The following is a 24,286-nucleotide window of genomic DNA, read 5'->3' on the forward strand; positions in this document are numbered from 1 at the left end:
TGATGGGCCAGCATTTATTGTCCATCCGTAACTGCTCTCCATCTCAGAGGACATTTGAGACTCAAGCACACTGTGGTGGATCTGGAGTCGCATGTAGGTCAGACCAGGTAAGGATCGCAGGTTACCTTCCCTAAAGGATATCCTTCAGTAGAAGGATCATTTAGATCTTGCCAGACCTGCTAGTTGTATTTCTAAAATTATTCAATTGGCTATGAAGAGCTTTGTGACATCCTGAAGTTGTGAAGGGCGATATATAAATGTAATTTTACTGTCAGCAAAATTATTCATACAAAATGTTTCAAGTGACAGCCCACAACCACTGAAGTCTCTTATCTTTGTATCTTACTGCAGTTGCGAACAGCCTCTGTTGCAGTGATTCCACAGGCCCAGAAAACTGGAGTGTCACCAGGATGTGCTTTAACTGCGTCTCCAAAATCTGGTTTGGACAAGTCTTCAACTCCAATTAAGCCTGAGGGTGGTAAAGTGAACATATTTCAATACCTATGTAGGTGGCTTACTGGATAAACATTTAAAATTCAGCCAAAAAACCGCAAAGGAAGACCACAAATGTTGATTCTTCCCCCCATCAAGAAGCTGATTGGTAGGATAACTCCAAAACTTGATCTACTGTGGAGACTCTGCATACCCATTCCTCCCTTGGATGGGATTGATTTTGTGATTGAATGATTGGGGAGACATCTCCTTTACAGGCATGTGATTACCTCTTTAATATTTTAACTCTATAGATGTGCAGATTATGTGGATTCGCCATGCTAAATTGACCTTAAGTGTCCAAAAGGTTAGGTGGGGTTACTGGGATAGGGTGGGGTCCTCTTTCCAAGTGCCGGTGCAGACTCGATGGGCCGAATGGCCTCCATCTGCACTGTAAATTCTATGATTCTATGAAATGCAGTAGTCAGGTACATAAAAGTATTCAATAAGGCTCATGGGTTCTGGCATATCCATTCCATGTGGTCAGTTTGACTTTAACATTGTTGACATGGACTCCGTCTTCTGTGATCTGCCTGGTCACAAAACCTTTCCACCAGTGATTCCACTCTCGCCCTCAGTCCTTTTCTGTCCCTTATTGCTGCCATCCTCGGCTCCCAATGTTGCTTCCTGCCCTTGGCTCTTGTCTCCTGCCCTGGCTTCCGAGCCTCACCTCCACTCTGGCACTTGGCCCCTGCCCTCAGTTCATAATCTTAGGCCGTGGTGTCTGGTCTTCTCTTGCTGCTGGCTGCATTCCTGTGTCTTTGCTGCTGGTTTCACCTGTGCTTCACTCTTGGGCTCTATCTAGTGGCAGGGGAGGTCAGTGCAGATAGTTCTGGAACTTCAACTGATAACTGCACTGACCAGCGTCTGCCACTCAATGGAAATCAGTCAACCTAAAAGTGTGTTTTTTTTAAATTGGATACTGTATTGTATTTCTTTCACATTTAGTGAGGTATTTTGCTTTGCAAGTTACTTCAGCTAGGAATGCAAAGAGCTGAACATGCATTGTACAGAATTAAAACTTCTGCATCGTTTTCTCCGGCCGAGAAACGTCTAAAGGAACTTAACTCTGGCTTTAATATTGCTTCCTGTTCCTGTGGGAGCCCAGGATTCACTTAAAGTTGTGATTTCAGGCACGCAGCCACAACTTTAAGTGAGAATGTACTGTAATGGAATACTCTCTCAGGATTGAATGGCCTTCTCCTATTCCTTTGTGCTACTCCCAGAAACAACAACAGGAAAATCAATCCTCTGTTGCATTTCCTCTCAGGGCCAAAAGGCAATCTTACCTGGGTAGCCAATGTGTACAGGAGCACCATGGGCATCTTTCATGCAATGGGTTACTTGCACAGCTGCATCAAGCTTGTCTACGGGGACAGGTCGCATCGTGACCACCATGTTACACTGGAAACCTCCAACCTCAACACATGGAATGGAAGTCTGAGGGGGTCAGTGGGGGGAATGAAAAATGAAAAGAACATGACAAATTTTTGCGCTCATTAAAAAAGAAAATCAATATTTGACTTGTTGGCATAGGACACATGCTTTCATATTACGAGGCAAACAACACCAAGTGGACCCTCCTGTATTCACACAGCTGCCTGACTTGGTTTTGATCTTGGCTGAAATCAGAAGCCTATTATTCACCTTGATTGGTTGTTGGGGGTGCAGTAATTTAATGATAACTGGTCCGATTTGCCACAACAGGAAAAACGTTGATTCGTCCGCCAACTCTGGTTGCCATGCCGATGGTTGAACACCGAACCCACAAAAATGTAGTCAGCTGTGTGGAGTCAAGACTAGTTCACACCCATAGATGATTCGATAGAGCAAGGCCTGCTTTCCAGCAGTTAGCAGTGCCTCAGCAAAGCAAATGGGTCTTTGTTTTGAGTGGCAGGTGCTATGCGACCTCAGAGGGCAGCTAAAAGTGAAGTGTGACCACCTGCGGACATTGGCTGCGACTGTTTTCCTTTCTTCATTCTAGAGATTCTGACTTCACTGGCAAGGCTAGCCAGTAGTGCTCGAGTTGCCCAGAAGTTGGTTGTGGGCCTTCCTCTAGAACCACTGTTGCTTACAGAGGTTTTAGAGTATATTGTGAGGTCACTTTGATCGACAATTAAGAGACAACATTATTAGCATGGAAGCAAGTCACATATGGAACAGACAGGGTCAGAATGGCAGGTTTCCGTTCGTAAAGTACAACAACAAACTAGTTGAGGCTGGCATTCAGACAGAGTCAAGGTCACTTTTGCTGATCCCAGGTTTTATTTAAAATGGAATGCAAAGTTCAAACTGCCACGGTGGAATTTGAACTCACGATCTAGTGGATTATTGGTCCAGGCCTCCTCATTACTAGAAAATGCTGGAAAAACTTAGCAGGCTTGGCAGCATCTATGGAGAGAGAACCAGAGTTAATGTTTCGAGTACATCCGACTCTTCTCCAGAGTTCGAAACGTTAACTCTGCTTCTCTCTCCACAGATGCTGCCAGACCTGCTGCATTTTCTGTTCTTAAGATTTCCAGCATGAAATGAAAAATGAAAATCGCTTATTGTCACAAGTAGGCTTCTAATGAAGTTACTGTGAAAAGCCCCTAGTCGCCACATTCCAGAGCCTGTTCGGGAAGGCTGTTACGGGAATCGAACCGTGCTGCTGGCCTGCTTGATCTGCTTTCAAAGCCAGCGATTTAGCCCTGTGCTAAACAGATCTGCGGTATTTTGCTTTTACTCGTCATTTCCAGTCCAGTAATATAAAGCTAGTCTTGTGACAGCCACTTTCTACCAGACCCTATTATCTGACACCATGAATAATGTCATGAGGTTAGCTGATTTTATATACAAGTGTGAAAATGTACAAACTTGAACCTACCTTGAACATGCTGACATTACACCCTTGTTCAATATTTCTTACTGGTACCCCAGCCTCGAGGAGTGCGCTCTCAAAGGAAAAGCTGCATCCCAGATAAAACGTCACCATGTCCTTCAACTGCTCGGTAAATTCCATGAGGCTGCTCAGATTGCCTGTGACATTTCCTTCCTCATACTTGATGTACTGTGGACAATCAGTCCTAAAGCCAAATTGCAGCAATAGATTTTGGTTAAATGCCTTTGTTTCAAAATTCAGAACAATAATTCTAATTACATGAGTTCAGTTAGTCCACAGATTCTTCGGTGAAGGCTGAGGCTCCTGGTGTAAAACACCAACTTTGAAAAGAACAATGGAGACATTGAGGTAAAACAGCAAGTGGGACCATTGGAATAGAAGGTCACTCAGCCCCTAAAGCCTGTCCCAGCACTTAATTACACCATGGCTGATTTGTACCTCAACTCCATTTATCTTTTTCATTCCATGTCCCTTAATAAACTTACTGAACAAATATCTTAAGTCTGCACCGACCCTTTGAATGAGCACTGTGCCTATTTACGAGTACCCTGCTCTATCCCTGTAATTCCATAACCTAACCTGCACACTCCTGGACACTAAGGGGCAATTTAGCATGGCCAATCCACCTAACCTGCACATCTTTGGACTGTGGGAGGAAACAGGAGCACCCGGAGGGAACCCATGCAGACACGGGCAGAACACAGGGAGAACTCCACACAGTCACTCGAGGCCGGAATTGAAACCAGGTCCCTGACGCTGTGAGGCAGCATTCCATCCAGCAATGCGATTGCCCCTCGTTGTTTCTAAGTTTTACCCATAAGACCTCATTTGAAGAAACATCTAAGACATCATCCCTACGAAGGGTCGGTGCAGATGGGCCGAATGTCCACCTTGTCCATTGTAGGGATCCTATGAAAAAGGGGCAATCACATTGCTGGGAGTGTACTACGGACCCCTAAACAATCCGGGAGAGATACAAGGGAAGATATGTAGGCAAATTGCAGAGAAATGTAAAAATAATAGGGTCCTTACTGAAGTAATTGATTTCTTCATCAAGATTGTGACACCACCTCCTCCTTTACACCCTCCCCCGCCCCCCCTTCCCTCAGAGGGGATGTTGAGGTGTATATGGACATTGAAAAGATGTTTGATTGCGGCACCACCTCTTCCGACTTCGGAGGCTTTGAGTCCCTCCAAGCTAATAGTATCCATCTCCGGGCTGGGAAGCAAAGGGCCAGAACGTCTGCCTCTTTCTCTTCCTGGATTCCCGGGTCTTCCGGCACTCCGAAAATCGCCACCTCTGGACTCGGTGCCACCCTTGTTTTCAAGACCTTGGACATGACAGAATACTCTAAGCTTTGGGCATGCCCAGAACACATGGACATGGTTCACTGGCCCTCCCGCACACCTTGCGAACCTGTCTTCTACCCCAAAGAATCTGCTCATCCGGGCCACTGTCATGTGAGCCCGGTGAATGACCTTGAACTATCAGGCTGAGCCTGGCACATGTTGTGGACGTGTTGACTCTACTCAACGCATCCGCCCAGAGACCATCCTCCATCTCTCCTCCTAACTCCTCTTCTCACTTGCGTTTCAACTCCTCGGTCTGCGTCTCCTCTGACCCCATGAGTTCCTTGTCAATGTCCGAAACCCCCCACTTCTCCCACCCACATTCTGGAAACTACCCTGTCCTGAATCCTCCTTGGCGGTAGGAGCGGGAAGGTTGAGACCTGCCTGCGTAGGAAGTCCCGCGCCTGCAGGGACCTGAACTCATTTCCTCTCGTCAATCAAAATTTCTCCTCCAGCTCCCTCAGGCTGGGAAAGCTCCCGTCTATAAACATATCCCCCGTCCTCTCAATCCCTGCTCTCTGCCATCTCCGGAACCCTCCATCCAGCCTCCCCGGGGCAAACCTGTGATTATTGCAGATTGGAGACCAGACCGATGCTCCCTCTGCTCCCACATGTTTCCTCCATTGCCCCCTGACTCTCAAGGCCGCCACCACCACGGGGCTGGTGGAGTACCGTGGCGGCGAGAACGGCAGAGGCGCCGTTACCAATGCCCCCAAACTAGTGCCCTTGCATGATGCCGCCTCCACTCGCTCCCACACCGATCCCCCCCCCTTAAACATGGCTATATTCGCCGCCCAATAATAATTACTAAAGTTCGGCAGCGCCAGCCCGCCCTCCCCCCCCCCCGGCTCCACTCCAGCATCCCCTTTTTTACTCGCAGGGTCTTACCCACCCATACAAAGCCAGAGATCACCTTATTGACCCGTTTAAAGAAGGAGCGCGGAATAAAGATGGGGAGACACTGAAACACAAACAGGAATCTCAGGAGGACCGTCATTTTCACTGTCTGCACCCTCCCAGCTAGTGACAACGGGAGTGCGTCCCACCTTCGGAAATCGTCCTTCATCTACTAATCAGGGCAAATTTAACTTGTGTAGCCATTCCCATTCCTGTGCCACCTGAATGCCTAGGTACCGAAAGCTACTCTCTACCACCCTAAACGGCAGCTCCCCAAATTCCCTCTCCTGCCCCCTTGCCTGGATAGCAAACATCTCACTATTCCCCCATGTTCAGTTTATAACCCGAAAACCAGCCAAATTCCCCCAGAATCCTCATAACTTCTTCCATCCCTTCTAGTGGGTCCGAAACATATAGGAGCAGGTCCTCTGCGCATAACAAGACTCTGTGTTCCACACACACACCAAGCACCCCCCCCCCCCCCCCCCCCCCCACCAGCCCCGGACCAGCCCCTTGAGGCTCTCAGCGCAATTTCCAGGGCTCTATGGCCAATGCAAACAGCAGTGGGGAGAGGGGGCATTCCTGTCTCGTCCCCCGGTGCAGCCTGAAATAGTCTGATGTTAACCTGTTCATCCGTAAGCTCGCAACAGGAGCCCGATTCAGCAGCCTGACCCAGTCAATGAAGCCCCACCCAAATCCAAACCCCCCAGTACCTCTCACAGATATTCCCATTCCACCTGATCAAATGCCTTCTCTGCATCCATTGCGACCACTAGCTCCATGTCCCTACCCTCTGGAGGCATCATGATCACATTTAGCAACCTTCTTACGTTGGCCAACAGCCTACCCTTAACGAATCCCGTCTGGTCCTCCCCAATCACGTCCGGAACGCAGTCTTCAATCCTAGAGGCCAAGATTTTGGCCAACAGTTTGGCATCTACATTTAGTAGGGATATCGGCCTGTAGGACCCGCGTAGGCCCGGGTCCTTGCCCCGCTTCAGGGTCAATGAGATAGTGGCCTGTGACATTGTCGGGGGAAGAGCCCCTCGCTCCCTTGCCTCATTCAATGTCCTCATCAACAGCGACCCCAATATCCCAGAGAACGTTTTATAAAACTCAACTGGGTACCCTTTCAGCCCTGGGGCTTTACCCAACTGCATGGCCTTCAGACCCTCTGCTATTTCCTCCAACCCGATCAGGGCCCCAGCCTTTCTACCAACCCACCCGTCCACCTTCGGGAACTTCAGCCCCCCAAAAAAGTGCCTCATCTCCTCCGGCCCAGCTGGGGGTTCCGACTCATACAACCCGATGTAAACCCGATGTAAAACTCCTTGAGTGTCTTATTAACCCCTGCTGAATCTCCGACCAGGTTCCCGTCCCCGTCCTTTACTTTCTCTATCTCCCTGGCTGCCTCCCTCTTTCTAAGATGCTGCGCGAGCATTCTGCTGGCCTTCTCTCCATATTCTTAAATCGCCCCCCTCGCCTTCCTCAACTGCTCCACTGCCATCCCTGGAGTTAACAAGCCAAACTCCGCCTGTAGCCTCCGCCGCTCCCTCTTGCCTCTGGGGTCTCCGTATACCTCCTGTCAACCTGCAGCATCTCCTTTATCAGTCGGTCCATCTGTGCTCTGTCTGCCTTCTTCCTGTGGACCCATATCGAGATCAGCTCCCCTCTAACCACTGCCTTCATAGCCTCCCAGACCACCGCCGCTGAAACTTCCCCTGTGTCATTAACTTCCAGGTTGTCCTGAATACATTTCCTCAGCTGCCCACACACCTCCTCATCATCTAAAAGTCCCACGTCCAGCCCCCAGTATGGACGCTGGCTACTCTCCTTGCTAACCTGTAGGTCAACCCAGTGGAGGGCATGATCTGGAGATTGTAATCGCTGAATACCCAGTGTCCACTATCCCCGTCAGTGGAGCCCTGTTCAGAATAAAAAAGTCAATCCGTGAGTACACGTTTTTCACATGTGAGTAGAAGGAGAACTCCTTCACTCTCGGCCGCCCAAAACTCCATGGGTCCACCCCTCCATTTGCTCCATAAACCCCTTTAGCTCCTTTGCCATTGCTGGCACCCTGCCTGTCCGGTCTAGCCCAGGGTCGATGACTGTGTTAAAGTACCCCCCATGACCAACGTATGCGAATCCAGGTCCGGGATCTTCCCCAACAACCTCTTTATAAACTCCACATCATCCCAATTTGGCACATACACATTCACGAATACCACCGGCAGCCCCTCCAGCTTCCCACTGACTATAATGTACCGGCCTCCCACATTCACAACTATTCTTGCCGCCTCGAATGACACTCACTTGTTATTCAGGATCGCAACCCCTCTAGTCTTCGAGTCCAGTCCCGAGTGAAAAACATATCTGACCCATCCCCTCCTTAATCTAATCTGATCCGTTACTCTAAAGTGGGTCTCCTGTAACATTACCACATCCGCCTTCAGTCCCCTCAAATGCGTGAACACCGGCCCATTTAGCCCTCTTACGTTCCAGTGATTAGCTTGGTTGGGGGGCTCATCGCCCCCCCCCCCCCCCCCCACCCCCCCCCCCCCCCCCCCCCCACGCATCCGCCGGCACGCCCCCAGGCAGTCTCCGCCCCCGACCTCCTTTCTGTCCCACAGCAAAAGTCCCTCCCCCATCAGCAGAACATTTTCCCCTCCCCCCCCAGTAACAGCTCTATGTAAACCAACTTCAATAAGCATAACATCTGCTCACCCCCCCCCCCACTGCGCTTCTGTGAGCTAGCCCGTACAGCTAGCTTGGTGACCCTCACCCATGACGCTAGACATTCTCCCACCTATTGTTCCCTCCCCCTGACACACATATGCAAAAGAAAAACAATCCCAACACAAATGCCCGAAAAAAAACACGAAAAACAAAGAAAAGATCAAACAGAAGATCCAACATCTAACATTCACACCTCCAATGCCATCAGTGCAAATGTAAACTTTAACTCACACAGCTCTGCAACAAGCCCCAGATCAAAACAGAAGGCATTACAAATAACATCCGAAAAACAAGAAACTTGTAAAAAAAAATAAACGCTGCAGCAAAGTTCAAAAACCTCAGTTCACCACCAGCCCTTTCCTTCCAGTGAAGGCCATCGCTTCCTCAGGCGACTCAAAATAAAAATGTTGCTCCTCGTACATGACCAAGAGGCGGGTCGGATACAGCAGTCCAAACGTAACCTTTTTCTTGAAAAGGTCGACTTTATCTGGTTGAACACCGCCCTTCTCCTAGCCACCTCTGCTCTCAGGTCCTGATGGATCCGCAGTATACTATTCTCCCATTTACAGCTCCGTGTCTGCTTGGCCCACCGTAAAATTCGCTCCTTATCCAGGTACCTATGGAATCTCACCACCATTGCCCTCGGGGGTCCTCCACACACGGCTACCTCGCGAGCGCTGTGTAAGCCCTGTCCACCTCCAAGGGTCGGGAGAACATCCCATCCCCCAGCAACTTCTCAAACATTTCCGCTATGTACGTCCCAGCGTCCACTCCTTCGGACCCCTCCGGGAGACCACTGCTGGAGTTCCTCCTGCTCAGCCAGCGCCTTCTCCACTTTCTGAATCGCCCGGTCTTGAGCATCCAGTCTAAGTTCCAACCGCGCAATCGATTCCTTAATCAGGTCCAAGCATTCCTGTTTCTGCTTGGCGAAGCCCTCCTGAATAAACTGCATCAGCTGCTCCATCAACGCTGGGTCGTCGAGCCTCTGGTCATCCGCCATGCTGTCTCCCGCTGCAGCTTCAGCCCAAGCCTTCTCTGTTCGCCTATTTCTTCCTTTGCGAGCACTTCTGGTCCGCCTCTCTATGCACTGATGTAGGAATCCACCTCACAATTGCCTCTACCATCAATTTACCGAATCAAGTCCGACAAAAAAAAAAATCGGGGGAAAAGGTCCAAAGGTCCAACCTGAGTAAGAGCCACCAAATGTGCGACCTACTCCTTCATTGCCACCACCGGAAGTATCCAGGGGTCAGTACTTAAGTTTTACTTGATCATAATTATCCACTTAGGTTAAGATGTACAGGGGGCACGGTAGCACAGTGGTTAGCACAGTTGCTTCACAGCTCCAGGGTCCCAGGTTCGATTCCCGGTCACTGTCTGTGCGGAGTTTGCACTTTCTCCCCGAATCTGCGTGGGTTTCTGCCGGGTGCTCCGGTTTTCTCCCATAGTCCAAAGACGTACAGGTTAGGTGGATTGGCCATGCTAAATTGCCCTTAAGTGTCCAAAAGGGGTTGGTTGGGGTTGCTGGCTTGCGGGATAGGGTGGGGGTGTGGGCTTGGGGAGGGTCGTCTTTCCAAGGACCGGTGCAGACTCGATGGGCCGAATGGCCTCCTTCTGCACTGTGAATTCTTTGATTCTAATATACAGGTTGCAATTTAAAAATTTGCACATGACACAAAACTTGGAAGTACTGTGCTCTGTGAGGAGGCTACTGTTACACTTCAAGAGGACAAAGACCGGCTGGTAGACATTAACATGAGTTAGAGGTGAGTGTGTAACTAATTGAGTCATAGCTGGCATTCAAACATGAATGGTAGAGCTCTTGACATCTTGTTAGCCATTTGGTTGTGAAATTGGGTCTAAGTGCCTCAGTCCTTGATCTTTCGGACTTTGTTTTTTGAAAATAAAAATGTTTCTTCTCCTGAAGGTTCTGAAGGTCAAGCCCCACTGGTGTTGTTAACCAAGTAACCATTCTTGTTGTGAGTCTAAAAAGTGAGAAGACAGATCTTTAAAACAAACATGGTATCAATCTTTGATCCCTAATCTTTAATCTTTTTTGGAATCTGTCACTTGAACTAATATGTGAAAGCTGCTTTTAGTTTGCAGTTTAAATGACCACTGAGTTAATGTATACCAAATTGTAGGATAAGTCTGAGAGTATTAAACAGAGGTTAATGCACAAAATGATAATCTGAGTTTAGACTGTCATGTGCTAAAGATTCCAGTAGTTCGCTCACCCTCTGCACCAAGTTTCCTTATTACCTTCCTGAAGTTGATGACCCGTGGGTGGGTAACCATTCCACATGTGCTGAGCACACACCCCTAATAGTCCTTTGGTGAGTCTGGTGTGTTTGTTAGCTTTTGGACTTTGGGAGGAATCACAACCAATCATTTGAACCTTCCAGTAGAAGTCACCAAATTAGGATCTGGAGCAGGAATCTGGGCAGATTCTCAAAAACCTTTTTGTCCTGCTCTTTCCTGCACTGGGACACATTATTAGATGAAATATTCCAATATCTGTCCTTGGCTCCAATCAGCTGATTCAACCCCAGTTGAGGTTTGAAACCAGTTACATCTGGTCTGCATGGCTCAGTGCTACACTGGCTGGGTGTCCTTGGCCACTAAGCTGTCATGTAGCCGACTGCAATGAAATTACTGGTCTGTTGCTTATGTGTCAAATTACGTACATTTTGGTGTTGTGGACCCATAGTTCCCAAAACCTTCTTTTGGTCAATCATAAAAAATATTTTTCCGACCTAGTTGGTGCTGAGAGCAAAAACCTTACATTTGGAAACCACGGACAAGGTAAAGTGTATTTGAACCTACCTTATATCAGAATCGGTGCTGAGTGGTGGGCAGCTCCACTCGCCAGGTTTACTCCTGTACAGTAATGGCAGTGGTCCATTGTTTGCCCAGCAAAACTTCTCAAAGTCATCAGCCAATGTTTTGTCCACTATCACAATGTTGGCTTGCTTGAAACCTTTTGAGGATAAATCCAGAAGTCGAGTAACTTCATACAATAATTAAACTTTTCAAAATACCAAATGAAAAGATAACTCGCGGTATTGAATTTTCCCATAAGCAGTGAGCAAATAGCACCAGCTATTCATTTCACAAGAACCTGCTCAGAGACATCCTATTGACTTTAGCATGGCAATCAGCCAAAAATCCCAAAAGTGGAATACCCTTGACAAGGCATCTGGGACCTGTGTGAAAAGGGCATTCAACTGTGTTAATCTTTAACCAATCCAATTGAAGAATCATTATTGAGGAATGGGGAGTCAAAACCAGTCTAAATCCAAAATGCAAATTCAATATCAAGTACTGCAAGCTAAAGAAAGAGGGGGAAAGAAAGGCTGGATTAAGAGGGAAAAGGTTAAAAAGCATGGACAAAATCTAATAATAATGAAAATCCGAAAGAATAAGACTATATGCTTTCAAAGTGTGCCAGAGTAGTTGTTTCACAGCAATTAAGGCACATCATATGATTAAAAGAGTACTTGGACAGGAATGGGCAAATACTAACCTTCGGTGGCTAGTTTAGATAATCTATTTGGATCATCTTTATTAGTGTCACAAGTAGGCTTACATTAACACTACAATAAAGTTACTGTGAAAATCCTCGAGTCGCCACATTCCGGCACCTGTTCAGGTACACGGAGGGAGAATTCAGAATGTCCAATTCACCTAACAGCACGTCTTTCGGGACTTGTGGGGAGAAACTGGAGGAAACCCACGCAGACATGGGGAGAACACGCAGACTCTGCACAGACAGTGATCCATGCGAGAATTGAACCAGACCCTGGTGCTATGGAGCTGTGCTCTGTGCTGCCGTGCCGCCCTGAATGTATGTTAGAAAGTCAGGAACTTCACCACGTTCAATACATTTGAATTGAAACCCGTAGTGATGTGCCATTTTAGCACAGGTTATGGAGGAGCACATTGGGGACTGAAACTGCTGTAATTTGCATTTAATGGCATGTGTACACCAGACAGAAGCTGCTGTGCGCTTCGGCACAAAGATAATGGCAGCTGCTGTTAGCCTCACCATTATTTTTACAGTAAAATTAGGCCTGTTGGCTCATGTTTGTTACTTCCAATTTCTCGCTGGCTTTTCTGAATCTGCAAACTCCTGCTGAGGTATCATACCTCACCCAAGGTACTGAAATGTGCCAGTCTAGACAAGGATACCAATGGTACAGTGGTTATGTTACTGAGCTCATAATCCAGACAACGCAAGTGTAAGTGCAACCATAGCACCCTGAACATTGTTATTTCACCATTAAAGTAAAAGGGGATATGAAGCTGTCAGATTGTTGTAAAAATATAATTAGTCCACTAATGTATTTTAGGAAAAGAGCCCCAAACTCTGTACCAAGTCTGTGTGACTCCAGTCCCACAACAAAGTGATTGACCCTTACTGCTCTGAGGTCATCCTAGCAATTCATTCCAAACTGCTTCCACACAAGGGCTGCAGTGATTCAAAAGGCCATTACCATCTTCACAGGGCAACCAGAGACAGGTAACAGAGGCAAACCTGTCAGCAACATCTATATCTCTCGAATGAAGAAAAAAATGCAGTCACAGCGAATGTCTTCAACTCGTGTCCCCACATTCAAACTTTCTAACAAGGCTTCTGGTGTGCATTCACAAATGGGATCCTCTTCGATTTTTTCTCCCACTATGGATAGAGTGCTAATTTCAATGGTAGTGCCCCATCTGCTGCTACCCTGCCTCAGACCAATTGATGCAACGTGGCTTGCACTTTAGTTGAGGATTCACAGCATCACACTTAGCACCTTTATTCATTAAACTCAGTGCCAGTACTGAGGGAATTCTGCACCGTCAAAGGACCATCTTTTGGTCGAGATCAATGCTTCATCCAAAGTGCTAACCTCGCCTATATTTATTCCTTAATGTCACAAAGTATGTCGTCATTTGATTATGAGAGCTTACAGGATGCAAATGAGCTGTCACATTTGTCCACATTATACACTTCAAAATAGCACTCAAAATGCTGGAAGTGCTGAATCCTTTTTTCTTTGTTGGGGGAGGTCCAGCTGTTCAATCCTCCTCCCACAAGCACGCTCCCACATTAAAAATGTCTGACTTCAGCACAATGGTAAATTCCAAAGGAAAGCAGGTTTTCATAACGAAAGGCTGGAGGGGCTGATGTAACTGGCAATTCCAGAGGATTTGATCTCTCTGCAGCCTAAAGAGGATTCCTATTTCCTACACCAGAGTTTCAATTCATAATCAGATTGGGTGCAACGCCACTTTTACACCTACCCCAATGTTTAAATGCGTTGAGCACTAAGGCACTCTCAATTACCACACGAAAGTTAGGTCAGAAATCAAAGGCTTTAATAAGCAGTGAACAATGGCAGCCTCCATGAGAAGTGTGCTCGCAAAATGGAGTCTCATCTTAAGTACTGTTTCCCAGGGGGCGTAGCCAGAGGCGGAGTCCCCCAGGGTTCCAAGCCTCTTAAAGGGGCAATGTATTCCGATCATCACAAGCCTCTTAAAGGGGCAAGGTATTCCGATCATCACATTCACCCCCTGTTTAAAAAAAAACATAGTCCGTCGGGGATGAAGTGTTTTTAAATTATAAGTTCAGTCTTTGTGGTGGTCTGATAGTCCGTGCTGACTTTCGCCGCTCCGGTGGTGGCGCCGTGGATGCGGTCGGTTCCGATGGTGGTCTATCCGGGAGCACGGTTGACTGAAGCTTTGTCCGCCTTGGAGAGGGGGGGTTATCAGGAGTGATTAGGGTGGTCGGTGTCAGCTGGGGGGCAGGGGGCGTTATGGAGGGGGCGCTGTCGAAGTCGGCGTTCAGTGTAGGGCCGGGAGCGTCGGTAGAAGGGGGGGGTCGGTGGGAGGATCGGTGGAGTCGGTGGGAGAGCCAGCGGGTGCCAGGTCTCGCACGGAGACAGTATCCTGCCTGCCATCGGGGTGCTCGACGTAGGCATAACGAGGGTTTGCGTGCAGCAGGTGGACCCTCCCGACTATTGCATCCGTTTTATGGCTCCTCACATGCCTCCGGAGTAGGACTGGACCCGGAGTCGTCAGCCAGGGTGGAAGCGAGACTCCAGAGGTGGACTTCCTGGGGAAGACAAACAAACGATTGTGAGGGGTCTCGTTCGTGGCCGTACAGAGGAGCGACCTAATGGAGTGCAGGGCATCGGGTAGGACCTCCTGCCAGCGGGCGATAGGGAGACTCCTTGACCGTAGGGCTAGGAGGACAGCCTTCCAAACTGTCGCGTTCTCCCTCTCCACTTGCCCGTTTCCCCGCGGGTTATAGCTCGTCGTCCTGCTCGAGGCGATGCCCTTGCTGAGCAGGTACCGACGCAGCTCATCGCTCATGAACGATGTACCCCGGTCGCTGTGGATATAAGCGGGGAAACCAAACAGAGCGAAGATGCTGCGCAGTGCCTTGATCACGGAGGCCGAGGTAGTATCGGGGCAGGGGACAGCAAAAGGGAAGCGGGAGAATTCATCGATGACGGTGAGGAAATAGATGTTGCGGTTGTTGGACGGGAGAGGCCCTTTGAAGTCCACGCTTAGTCGCTCAAAGGGCCCAGAGGCTTTTATCAGGCGGGCCTTGTCTGGTCGATAGAACTGCGGTTTGCATTCTGCACAGATCTGGCATGCCTTAGTCATGGTCTTGACCTCCCCTGTGGAGTAGGGCAGGTTGCGGGACTTGATGAAGTGGGCAAGCCGGGTGACCCCCGGGTGGCAGAGGTCATCGTGGATGGCTCTCAGGCGGTCCAATTGCGCGTTGGCACACGTGCCGCGAGACAGGGCATCTGGGGACTCGTTGAGCTTCCCCGGGCGATATTTAATATCGTACGTATAGGTGGAGAGCTCTATTCTCCACCTCAGAATCTTGTCGTTCTTTATTTTGCCCCGTTGTGCGTTATCGAACATAAAGGCGACCGACCGTTGGTCGGTGATGAGGGTGAACCTCCTACCAGCTAGGTAGTGCCTCCAGTGTCGCACGGCCTCCACTATGGCTTGTGCCTCCTTCTCGACTGCAAAGTGTCGAATTTCCGAGGCGTTGAGGGTTCGGGAGAAGAACGCTACTGGTCTGCCCGCTTGGTTGAGGGTAGCAGCCAGGGCGACGTCTGATGCATCGCTTTCTATTTGAAAGGGGATGGCTTCGTCCACCGCGTGCATGGCGGCCTTGATGATGCCGGCCTTGATACGGTTGAAAGCCGACTGGGCCTCATCCGTCAGAGGAAAAACCGTGGTCTTAATGAGTGGCCGGGCTTTGTCCCCATATCTGGGGACCCACTGGGCGTAATAGGAGAAAAGCCCCAAGCACCGTTTGAGTGCCTTGAGGCTACGGGGGAGGGGGAGTTCCTTAAGGGGACGCATGCGGTCGGGGTCCGGGCCTAGGACCCCGTTCTCCACGACGTAGCCGAGGATGGCGAGCCGGGTTGTGTGGAACACGCATTTCTCTTTGTTGTAGGTGAGGTTGAGGGCCCGGGCAGTCTGGAGGAACTTCCTCAGGTTTGCGTCGTGGTCCTGCTGGTCATGGCCGCAGATGGTGACGTTGTCCAAGTACGGGAAGGTCGCCCGTAAGCCGTACTGGTCCACCATTTGATCCATCGCCCTCTGGAAAACGGAGACTCCGTTTGTAACACCAAAGGGTACCCTGAGGAAGTGAAACAGCCGACCGGCTGCTTCAAAAGCCGTGTAGGGGCGGTCCTCTGAGCGAATAGGGAGTTGGTGGTAGGCCGATTTGAGGTCAACCGTGGAGAATACCCGATACTGGGCAATTTGGGTCACCATTTCAGCTATTCGGGGAAGTGGGTACGCATCGAGTTGTGTGAAGCGGTTTATTGTCTGGCTATAATCCACAACCATGCGTTGCTTTTCCCCGGAGCGGACTACTAATACCTGGGCCCTCCAAGGGCTGTTCCTGGCCTCTATGACCCCCTCTTTTAGTAGCCGCTGAACCTCCGACTTGATGAAAGTCAAGTCTTGGGTACTGTACCGGCGACTCTTGGTGGCGATGGGCTTACAGTCGGGAGTGAGGTTCGCGAAGAGGCGGGGTGGCGCAACTTTGAGTGTCGCCAGGCTGCAGACTGTGAGTGGGGGCAGGGGTCCGCCGAACTTCAGTGTCAGGCTCCGGTGGCTGCACTGAAAGTCGAGGCCAAGCAGCAGGGGGGCGCAGAGTTGAGGAAAAATGTACAGTTTAAAACGGGAGTATTTCGCGCCTTGAATTGTGAGGTCAGCGACACAATACCCCGTGATTTGAACCAAATGGGACCCTGAGGCGAGGGCGATAGTTTGGGAGGCGGGATGGGTGCGCAGGGAGCAGCGCCTTACCGTGTCTGGGTGGATAAAGCTCTCCGTGCTCCCGGAGTCGAACAGGCAGGGAGTGTCTTGGCCGTTGATTCGCACCCGCATCATCGGGTTTCGCAGGTGTTTCGGCCGTGATTGATCAAGCGTGATCGCTCCTAGGTGCGGGCCGTCAGAGTCGGACTCACAAAATGGCCGACCGGAGTCACAAGATGGCCGCCGCCGCCGGTCGCACGTGTCGGGTTTCGAAGATGGCCGCCGCCAAGATGGCCACTCCCATGACTCGCACGAGGTCGATGACGCGTCAGAAGTGGGCGTGTCTGGCCGCAGTGCAGCCGCGTTGCGGGGTCTGTGAGGCCGGGAGCTTGATTTCTGGGCCCGGTAAGACTTTTGTTTGTGGCCTTTGGGCCCAGCCAGGCAGACTTTCGCGAAGTGCCCTTTCTTCCCGCAGTCGTTGCAGGTCGCGGATCGGGCCGGACAACGCTGACGTGGGTGCTGGCCTTGCCCACAGAAATAGCATGGGGAGCCCCCGGAGTGAGTGGATCGACGCGTGGCACAGGCCTGTAGCGTGGCCGAGTCTGGAGGGGATCGAGAGGGATTCGTAAGGTCCGCGGAGTACGTACGGAGGTTACGGTGGGCCGTTTCGAGAGAAAAGCCGAGCGTTACCGTGCCTTGGAGATCCTTCGCCCCGTCTTCTAGGAGCCGCTGCCAGATGTACGATGACCTGATGCCAGACACAAGGGCATCGCGGATGTGTAAGTCCCTGTGTTCTTCAGCTGTCACTGCTTTGTGGTCGCAGTTCCTCGCGAGCGCGGTGAGTCTTTCCACGAACTCGTCCAGCATTTCTCCGGAGCGCTGGCTGCAGGTCGAGAGCAAATGCCTGGCATGTACCTCATTGGTAGTCTTTATGAAGCGTTTCTTCAATATTTCGATCGCCGCCTCATAGGTCGTAGCGGTTTCAATCATGGCAGAGATTCGGTGGCTCACCCGGCCATGTAGGAAGCGCAGCTTGCGAGCACTGTCGACATCAGACGTTGAGGAGTCCAAATAATCCTCAAAACACCGGAGCCAATGTTTAAAGATTTCCGAGGCTTCAGGCGTCCTGCCTTCCAGGTTGAGTCTCTCTGGTTTCAGACCGCTGTCCATCTTGATGTGCACTGCTTATTAAATTGAGGCACTCTCAATTACCACACGAAAGTTAGGTCAGTAATCAAAGGCTTTAATAAGCAGTGAACAATGGCAGCCTCCATGAGAAGTGTGCTCGCAAAATGGAGTCTCCTCTTAAGTACTGTTTCCCAGGGGGCGTAGCCAGAGGCGGAGTCCCCCAGGGTTCCAAGCCTCTTAAAGGGGCAATGTATTCCGATCATCACAAGCCTCTTAAAGGGGCAAGGTATTCCGATCATCACAAGCACTTTGCAGGCGTTGTATCTGACCTCATGATTTTCCTACAGAGCGAGTTTAAATTAAAATTTTGCCGGTGCTTTCTGGGCTTGGGAAGCTGTATGTTTGTAAGTGCAATCAGAGAGATTTTGTTAACACAAAATGACCCGGAATTGCTTGTTCAGCAAAACTGAGCGAGCAGAAGGGTTGGATATTTGGCCCGTACCTTTGGAAATCCCGGAGGTGGCCACAGCCCGCAGCATTCCGGTTCGGATCAAACTTCTGGCGGAGGCCGGCAGCACAGACTTCAGGAAGCGAGCGTTCAACATCATTAGATCCTGAGAGCAATAGAAAATACACAGTCCATTCAAAGAAAGGAGAGATTCATGGCTACTGGCATTAATAAAAGTCACAAATAAACACGATCACATCGCTTTCCACTCCTGTATCAGAATAGGTTAACACCAGTTTCTGTTTGCAGGCTCTGGGGTTTATGGGGAACTGGCCCTTTCACATTCTGCTCCAGTTTAAACACTCCAGACACACCTGTCAAAGTTGTATTTTGCTGTTATGTATTTTAACTCTCTCTGTAATTATCCAATTACGTCTCTGAATTTTACAACAAAGAGATGTACTGTTTCTCTCCCTCCATATTCTCTCTCGCTCTGTTATCTATATTATATCTCCCAACTTTTCTTGACCCTTCGAGAATTATGCTGTCCCATACAATTACCCACCGATCCACACCAGGCTTGTCAACTCTGGTTGGAAGCATATTTGGCGGTTTAATCATGTGACATTCTCATCATGACAGCTGAGCATATGTTGCCAAATATGTGACATTTAATTCTTGTTTTTTATTCTAAATTTAGAGTACCCAATTACTTTTTTCCAATTAAGGGTCAATTCAGCGTGGCCAATTCACTTACCTTGCACATCTTTGGGTTGTGGGGCTTAGACCCACACAGATACGGGGAGAATGTGCAAACTCTACAAGGTCTGTGACCCGGGGGCCAGGATCGAGCCCAGATCCTCAGCGCCGTAGGCAGCGGTGCTAACCACTGGGCTACCGTGTTGCCCATGACATTTGATTCTGTGACATTCATTATTAAAACTTTGGCTTTTCATCAACAAACATAAAAAACGCAAACATCCAGAAAGACTTTCCAGCTGACTTGAACTATACTGTACCTCATCGTACATCGACGGATCCAGATTTCCACCATCCATGATTAAATGAAAATGCCTTTCATGAACAGGCAGCTACACAATTCAGATTTCTCAATTTAGTCAGAGCTGAGTCAAATGAAAGTTTAAACCAGATTAGTGAGGAGATGACTCACTCACTCTCTCTCGGCTCCATTTCACAAATTTTACAAAATTGTCTAATGTTTAACATCAACCATTGGTGGAATGTCAGAGCCAGATTAGCGTTTACTTTTTTTCCTGAATGTTGTCACGGGATGTGGGATTCGTTGGTGATGCCAGCAATTATTACCCATTCCTAATTGTCTTTGAGAAGGTGGTGGTGAGCCTCCTTCTTACATCATTGCAGTCCATGTGTATGTCCACCCACAGCTACAAATGCTTGCGGCACATCAATGTGAGAAGAGTAATAATTTTGGATGTGCCTGCAATTACTATGAAGGCATGTATTATCCACAATATATCGTCACTAAGTACAACTATTTATAAATATCAGTAAAACTATAATGTACAGGGGCCAATGCAAATCAGACTGAAATAAATTGATGATTATTCATGACATTTCAAATCTCTCTTCTGATAACATCATTACCACTCTCTGGTTACAGATTTTTCTTTCAGAAGTCTATACGAAGAGATGGAATAAATCTAAAAGGATGATTAGCTAATCAGATGGGTCTCTCAATGGCTAAGTCGGTCTTCAACTTGAACTAGGAAGGTCAAGTGAACACCTCAAACCTAACCTGGGCTGATGCCACACAATATTCTAACCACATCTTGGGAATATCCCACCCCTTGATCTAACATTTCCGATCTAGAGACCAGTGGGGGAGCCCAATATTACATTGTCATCACCTAACCTTGTCTACAGATACTGCTGTGATGCAGTGTGTTTCCAACCTTTTTTAGCTTTCATTTGAGGACAGGATCAAGCCAGGCTCTGATGCCCTCATCTGCTGACATCCATACGAGGAGAGACTGAGGAGATTGGGCCTCTACCTCTAGAGTTCAGTAGAATGAGTGGCAACCTCGTTGAGGTGCACAAAATTCTTACAGAGTTCAATAGATGCAGGAAGAATGTTTCCCCTGGGTAGTCTAGAACCAGGGTACACAGTCTCAGATTAAAACATAGGGCATTTAAGACTGAAATGAGGAGGAATTTCTTCACTCAGAGGGTGGTGAATCTTTGGAATTCTTGACCACAGAAGGCTGTGGAAACTCAATCATTGAGCATGTTCAAGATAGAGATAGATAGATTTCTAGCTGTGGTAGTCACCACTGATGTATATATTGTATATATAGGATGTTGATATAGGTGCTTTACGGTAAGGCCTCTGTACTACAGGTACGGGGGTAGATCTCTGCCTGCTGGCTCCACCCAGTAGGCGGAGTATAAATATGTGTGCTCCCCGTACAGCAGCCATTTTGTCAGCTGCTGTAGGAGGCCACACATCTCAGTGCAATAAAGCCTCGATTACATCCTACTTTCGTCTTTGAGTAATTGATAGTGCATCAATTTATTACACTGAGTTTTTCAGAGATGGACCTCCGCATCAAGCCGGATCGCCTGCAGCTGCATCCTCAAGCAGACAAAGCCAAAAAGGACTTTGAACATTGGCTAGCCTGTTTTGAAGCGTACATCGGGTCTGCGCCAGACACAATTCCAGATGCTCCAGATCCTTTACACACGGCTGTGCTCCAACGTCTTTCCACTCGTCCAGGACGCACCGACCTACGCAGAGGCCACGGCGCTACTGAAGGAAAACTACGCTCCGCGGACTAACAAAATCTACGCCAGACACCTCCTATCTACGCGGCGCCAACTTCCCGGTGAGTCTGTGGAAGATTTCTGGCTCGCCCTTCTCGCCCTAGTTAGAGACTGTGATTGTCAGGCCGTTTCGCCCACAGAACACTCAAATTTGCTAATGAGAGACGCATTTGTTACGGGCATAGAGTCTGACTACATCCGCCAGCGCTTCTTAGAGGGGGCCACGTTCGACCTCGCGACGACCAAAAAACTAGCACTCTCACTTTCGGTCACATCACGCAACATTCAGGCCTATGCCCCCGACCGCGCGGCCCACCCCCCCCGTTCATCATGGACTCCGCAGACGGCTGCCCCATCGTGGACCTCATCAGTGACCACCCTCAGCCAACCCCACGCCTGTGCCGTGCGGCAGCCAACCAATCCCGGGGGGCCCAATTGCTACTCCTGTGGGCAGTCAAAACACCCCCGACAGCACTGCCCCGGTGCGGAGCGTCCTCTGCAAGGCCTGTGGCAAGAAGGGACATTTCGCTGCAGTGTGCCAGGCCCACTCAATCGCCGCTATTGTCTCGGCACCCCCCACATGCGGCCAGTGGGCGCCGCCATCTTCCCCTCCTCGGACCACGTGCGGCCAGTGGACACTGCCATCTTGCTCGACTCGCAACATGTGTGGCCCGTGGGCACCACCATCTTGTTCCTCCCAGGACCAACGGGCACCGCCATCTTGCCTCCCCCACGACACGTGCGGCTCGTGGGCGGCGCCATCTTACCCGACTCTGGACCCCTGCCCATCTGGCACTGCATCCGGCCGCTCATCGCCTGCAACCGCCGATGACCAGCCGCGTCTCACCTCGGTCACGATTGACCAGTCTCGACCACACAACCTTGCAACTGCTTCAACTAAAGTGAAGGTCAACGGACACGAGATCTCCTGCCTGCTGGACTCCGGGAGCACTGAGAGCTTCATTCACCCTGATACGGTAAGGCGCTGCTCCCTCGCAGTTCACCCCGCTAACCAGAGAATCTCCCTGGCCTCCGGATCCCACTCCGTGGCGATTGGGGAGTACTGCATCGCCACTCTTACTGTCCCGGGCATGGAGTTCAGCGGCTTCCGCCTCCACGTCCTCCCCAATCTCTGTGTTGACTTGCTACTCGGCCTGGACTTTCAGTGCAACCTCCAGAGCCTAACACTGAAATTTGGCGGGCCCCGACCACCCCTTGCTGTGTGTGGCCTCGCGACCCTTACGATCGACCCACCTTCCCCTTTTGCAAACTTAACCCCGGATTGCAAACCCATCGCTACCAGGAGCAGACGGTACAGCGCCCAAGACAGGACCTTCATCTGGTCTGAAGTCCAGCGGCTGCTTCGGTAAGGCATCATCGAAGCCAGCAACAGCCCCTGGAGAGCCCAAGTGGTAGTGGTCAAAACTGGAGAGAAAAACAGGATGGTCGTTGACTACAGTCAGACCATAAATTGGTACACGCAGCTCGACGCGTTCCCCCTCCCACGGATATCTGATAAGATCAATCAGATAGCACAGTACCGGGTCTTCTCGACAGTGGACCTGAAATCTGCCTACCACCAGCTCCCCATCCGCAAGGTGGACCGCCCATACACTGCGTTCAAAGCAGACGGCCGCCTTTACCACTTTATTAGGGTTCCCTTCGGCGTCACCAACGGGGTCTCGGTCTTCCAACGGGAGATGGACCGAATGGTTGACCGGTACGGACTGCGGGCCCTTTCCCGTACCTGGACAATGTCACCATCTCCAGCCACGATCAGCAGAACCATGACGCCAACCTTGCCAAATTTCTCCACACCGCCACTCTCCTCAACCTCACACAAGGAGAAGTGCATGTTCAGCACGAACCGCTTAGCCATTCTCGGCTATGTGGTCCAGAACGGAGTTCTGGGGCCCAACCCCAATCGCATGTGCCCCCTCATGGAACTCCCCCTCCCCCTCTGCCCCAAGGCCCTCAAACAATGCCTGGGGTTCTTTTCGCATTACGCCCAGTGAGTCCCAAACTATGCGGACTAGGCCCGCCCATTCATTCAATCCACTGTTTTACCTCTGTGGCCGAGGCTCACCAGGCCTTTAACCGTATCAAGGCCGACATCGCCAATGCACGCAGTCGACGAGACGTTACCATTCCAAATGGAGAGCGATGCATCAGACGTCGCTCTGGCCGCCACCCTCAACCAGGCAGGCAGGCCTGTGGCATTCTTCTCCCGCACCCTCCATGCCTCTGAAATTCGGCACTCCTCCGTCGATAAAGAGGCCCAAGCCATCGTTGAAGCTGTGCAGCATTACCTGGCCGGCAGGAGGTTTACTCTCCTCACTGACCAACGGTCAGTTGCATTCATGTTTAACAACACACAGCAGGGCAAGATCAAAAATGATAAAATCTTTAGATGTAGAATCGAGCTCTCCACCTACAGTTACGAGATTTTGTATCGCCCCGGTAAGCTCAACGAGTCCCCTGATGCCCTATCCCGAGGTACATGTGCCAGCACACAAGTGGACCGACTCCGGACCCTGCATGACAACCTCTGTCACCCAGGGGTCACACGTTTTTACCATTTCATTAAGGCCCGCAACCTGCCCTACTGCATCGAGGAAGTCAGGGCGATCACCAGAGACTGCCAGGTCTACGCGGAGTGTAAACCGCACTTTTACCGGCCAGACCGTGCCAGCCTGGTAAAGGCTCCCGCCCCTTTTAACGACTCAGCGTGGACTTCAAAGGGCCCCTCCACCGACCGCAACACGTAATTTCTGTGTGGTCGATGAATATATCCATTCCCCTTTGCCGTCCCATGCCCCGACATGACGTCTGCCACCGTCATCAAAGCCCTCAACACCATCTTCGCTCTGTTCGGTTTCCCCGCCTATGTCCACAGCGACCAGGGATCCTCATTCATGAGCGATGAGCTGCACCAGTACCTGCTCAACAGGCTGCATTTTCTCGAGCAGGACGACCAGCTACAACCCCAGGGGAAACGGGCAGGTGGAGTGGGAGAATGGGACGGTCTGGAGGGCCGTCCAGCTGGCCCTACGGTCCAGAAATCTCCCGGCCTCCTGCTGGCAGGAGGTCCTCCCCGATGCACTGCACTTCATTCGGTCGCTCCTGTGCACCGCGACTAATGAAACCCCCCATGAACGTCTCTTTGCCTTCCTCAGGATGTCCACCTCCGGGGTTTCGCTCCCGACATGGCTGGCAACCCCAGGACCCGTTCTCCTCCGTAGACACGTTCGACTCCACAAGGCAGACCCGTT

General features: G+C 50.1%; 1 protein-coding gene across 5 annotated transcripts in view; it reads right to left on the minus strand.

Moving 5' to 3' along the window:
- Nucleotides 1-24,286, minus strand: part of dglucy (D-glutamate cyclase) — a 98,118-nt gene that overhangs the window by 28,705 nt on the left and 45,127 nt on the right. For 4 of the 5 annotated variants that reach the window (XM_038773391.1, XM_038773398.1, XM_038773368.1 and 1 more), the window contains 5 exons: nucleotides 18,267-18,378; nucleotides 11,183-11,336; nucleotides 3,359-3,557; nucleotides 1,782-1,932; nucleotides 347-469 (listed from right to left, as the gene is read on the minus strand). In XM_038773391.1, coding sequence (XP_038629319.1) covers nucleotides 347-469; nucleotides 1,782-1,932; nucleotides 3,359-3,557; nucleotides 11,183-11,336; nucleotides 18,267-18,372 — 733 coding nt within the window. In that variant the 5' untranslated portion in view covers nucleotides 18,373-18,378. Of the gene's footprint in view, nucleotides 1-346; nucleotides 470-1,781; nucleotides 1,933-3,358; nucleotides 3,558-11,182; nucleotides 11,337-18,266; nucleotides 18,379-19,231; nucleotides 19,316-24,286 lie in introns of those variants that run through there. The other variant, XM_038773377.1, reaches the window with a different exon arrangement.

This window comes from Scyliorhinus canicula, chromosome 2, assembly GCF_902713615.1.
Source record: "Scyliorhinus canicula chromosome 2, sScyCan1.1, whole genome shotgun sequence".
NCBI classification, from domain to species: domain Eukaryota; kingdom Metazoa; phylum Chordata; class Chondrichthyes; order Carcharhiniformes; family Scyliorhinidae; genus Scyliorhinus; species Scyliorhinus canicula.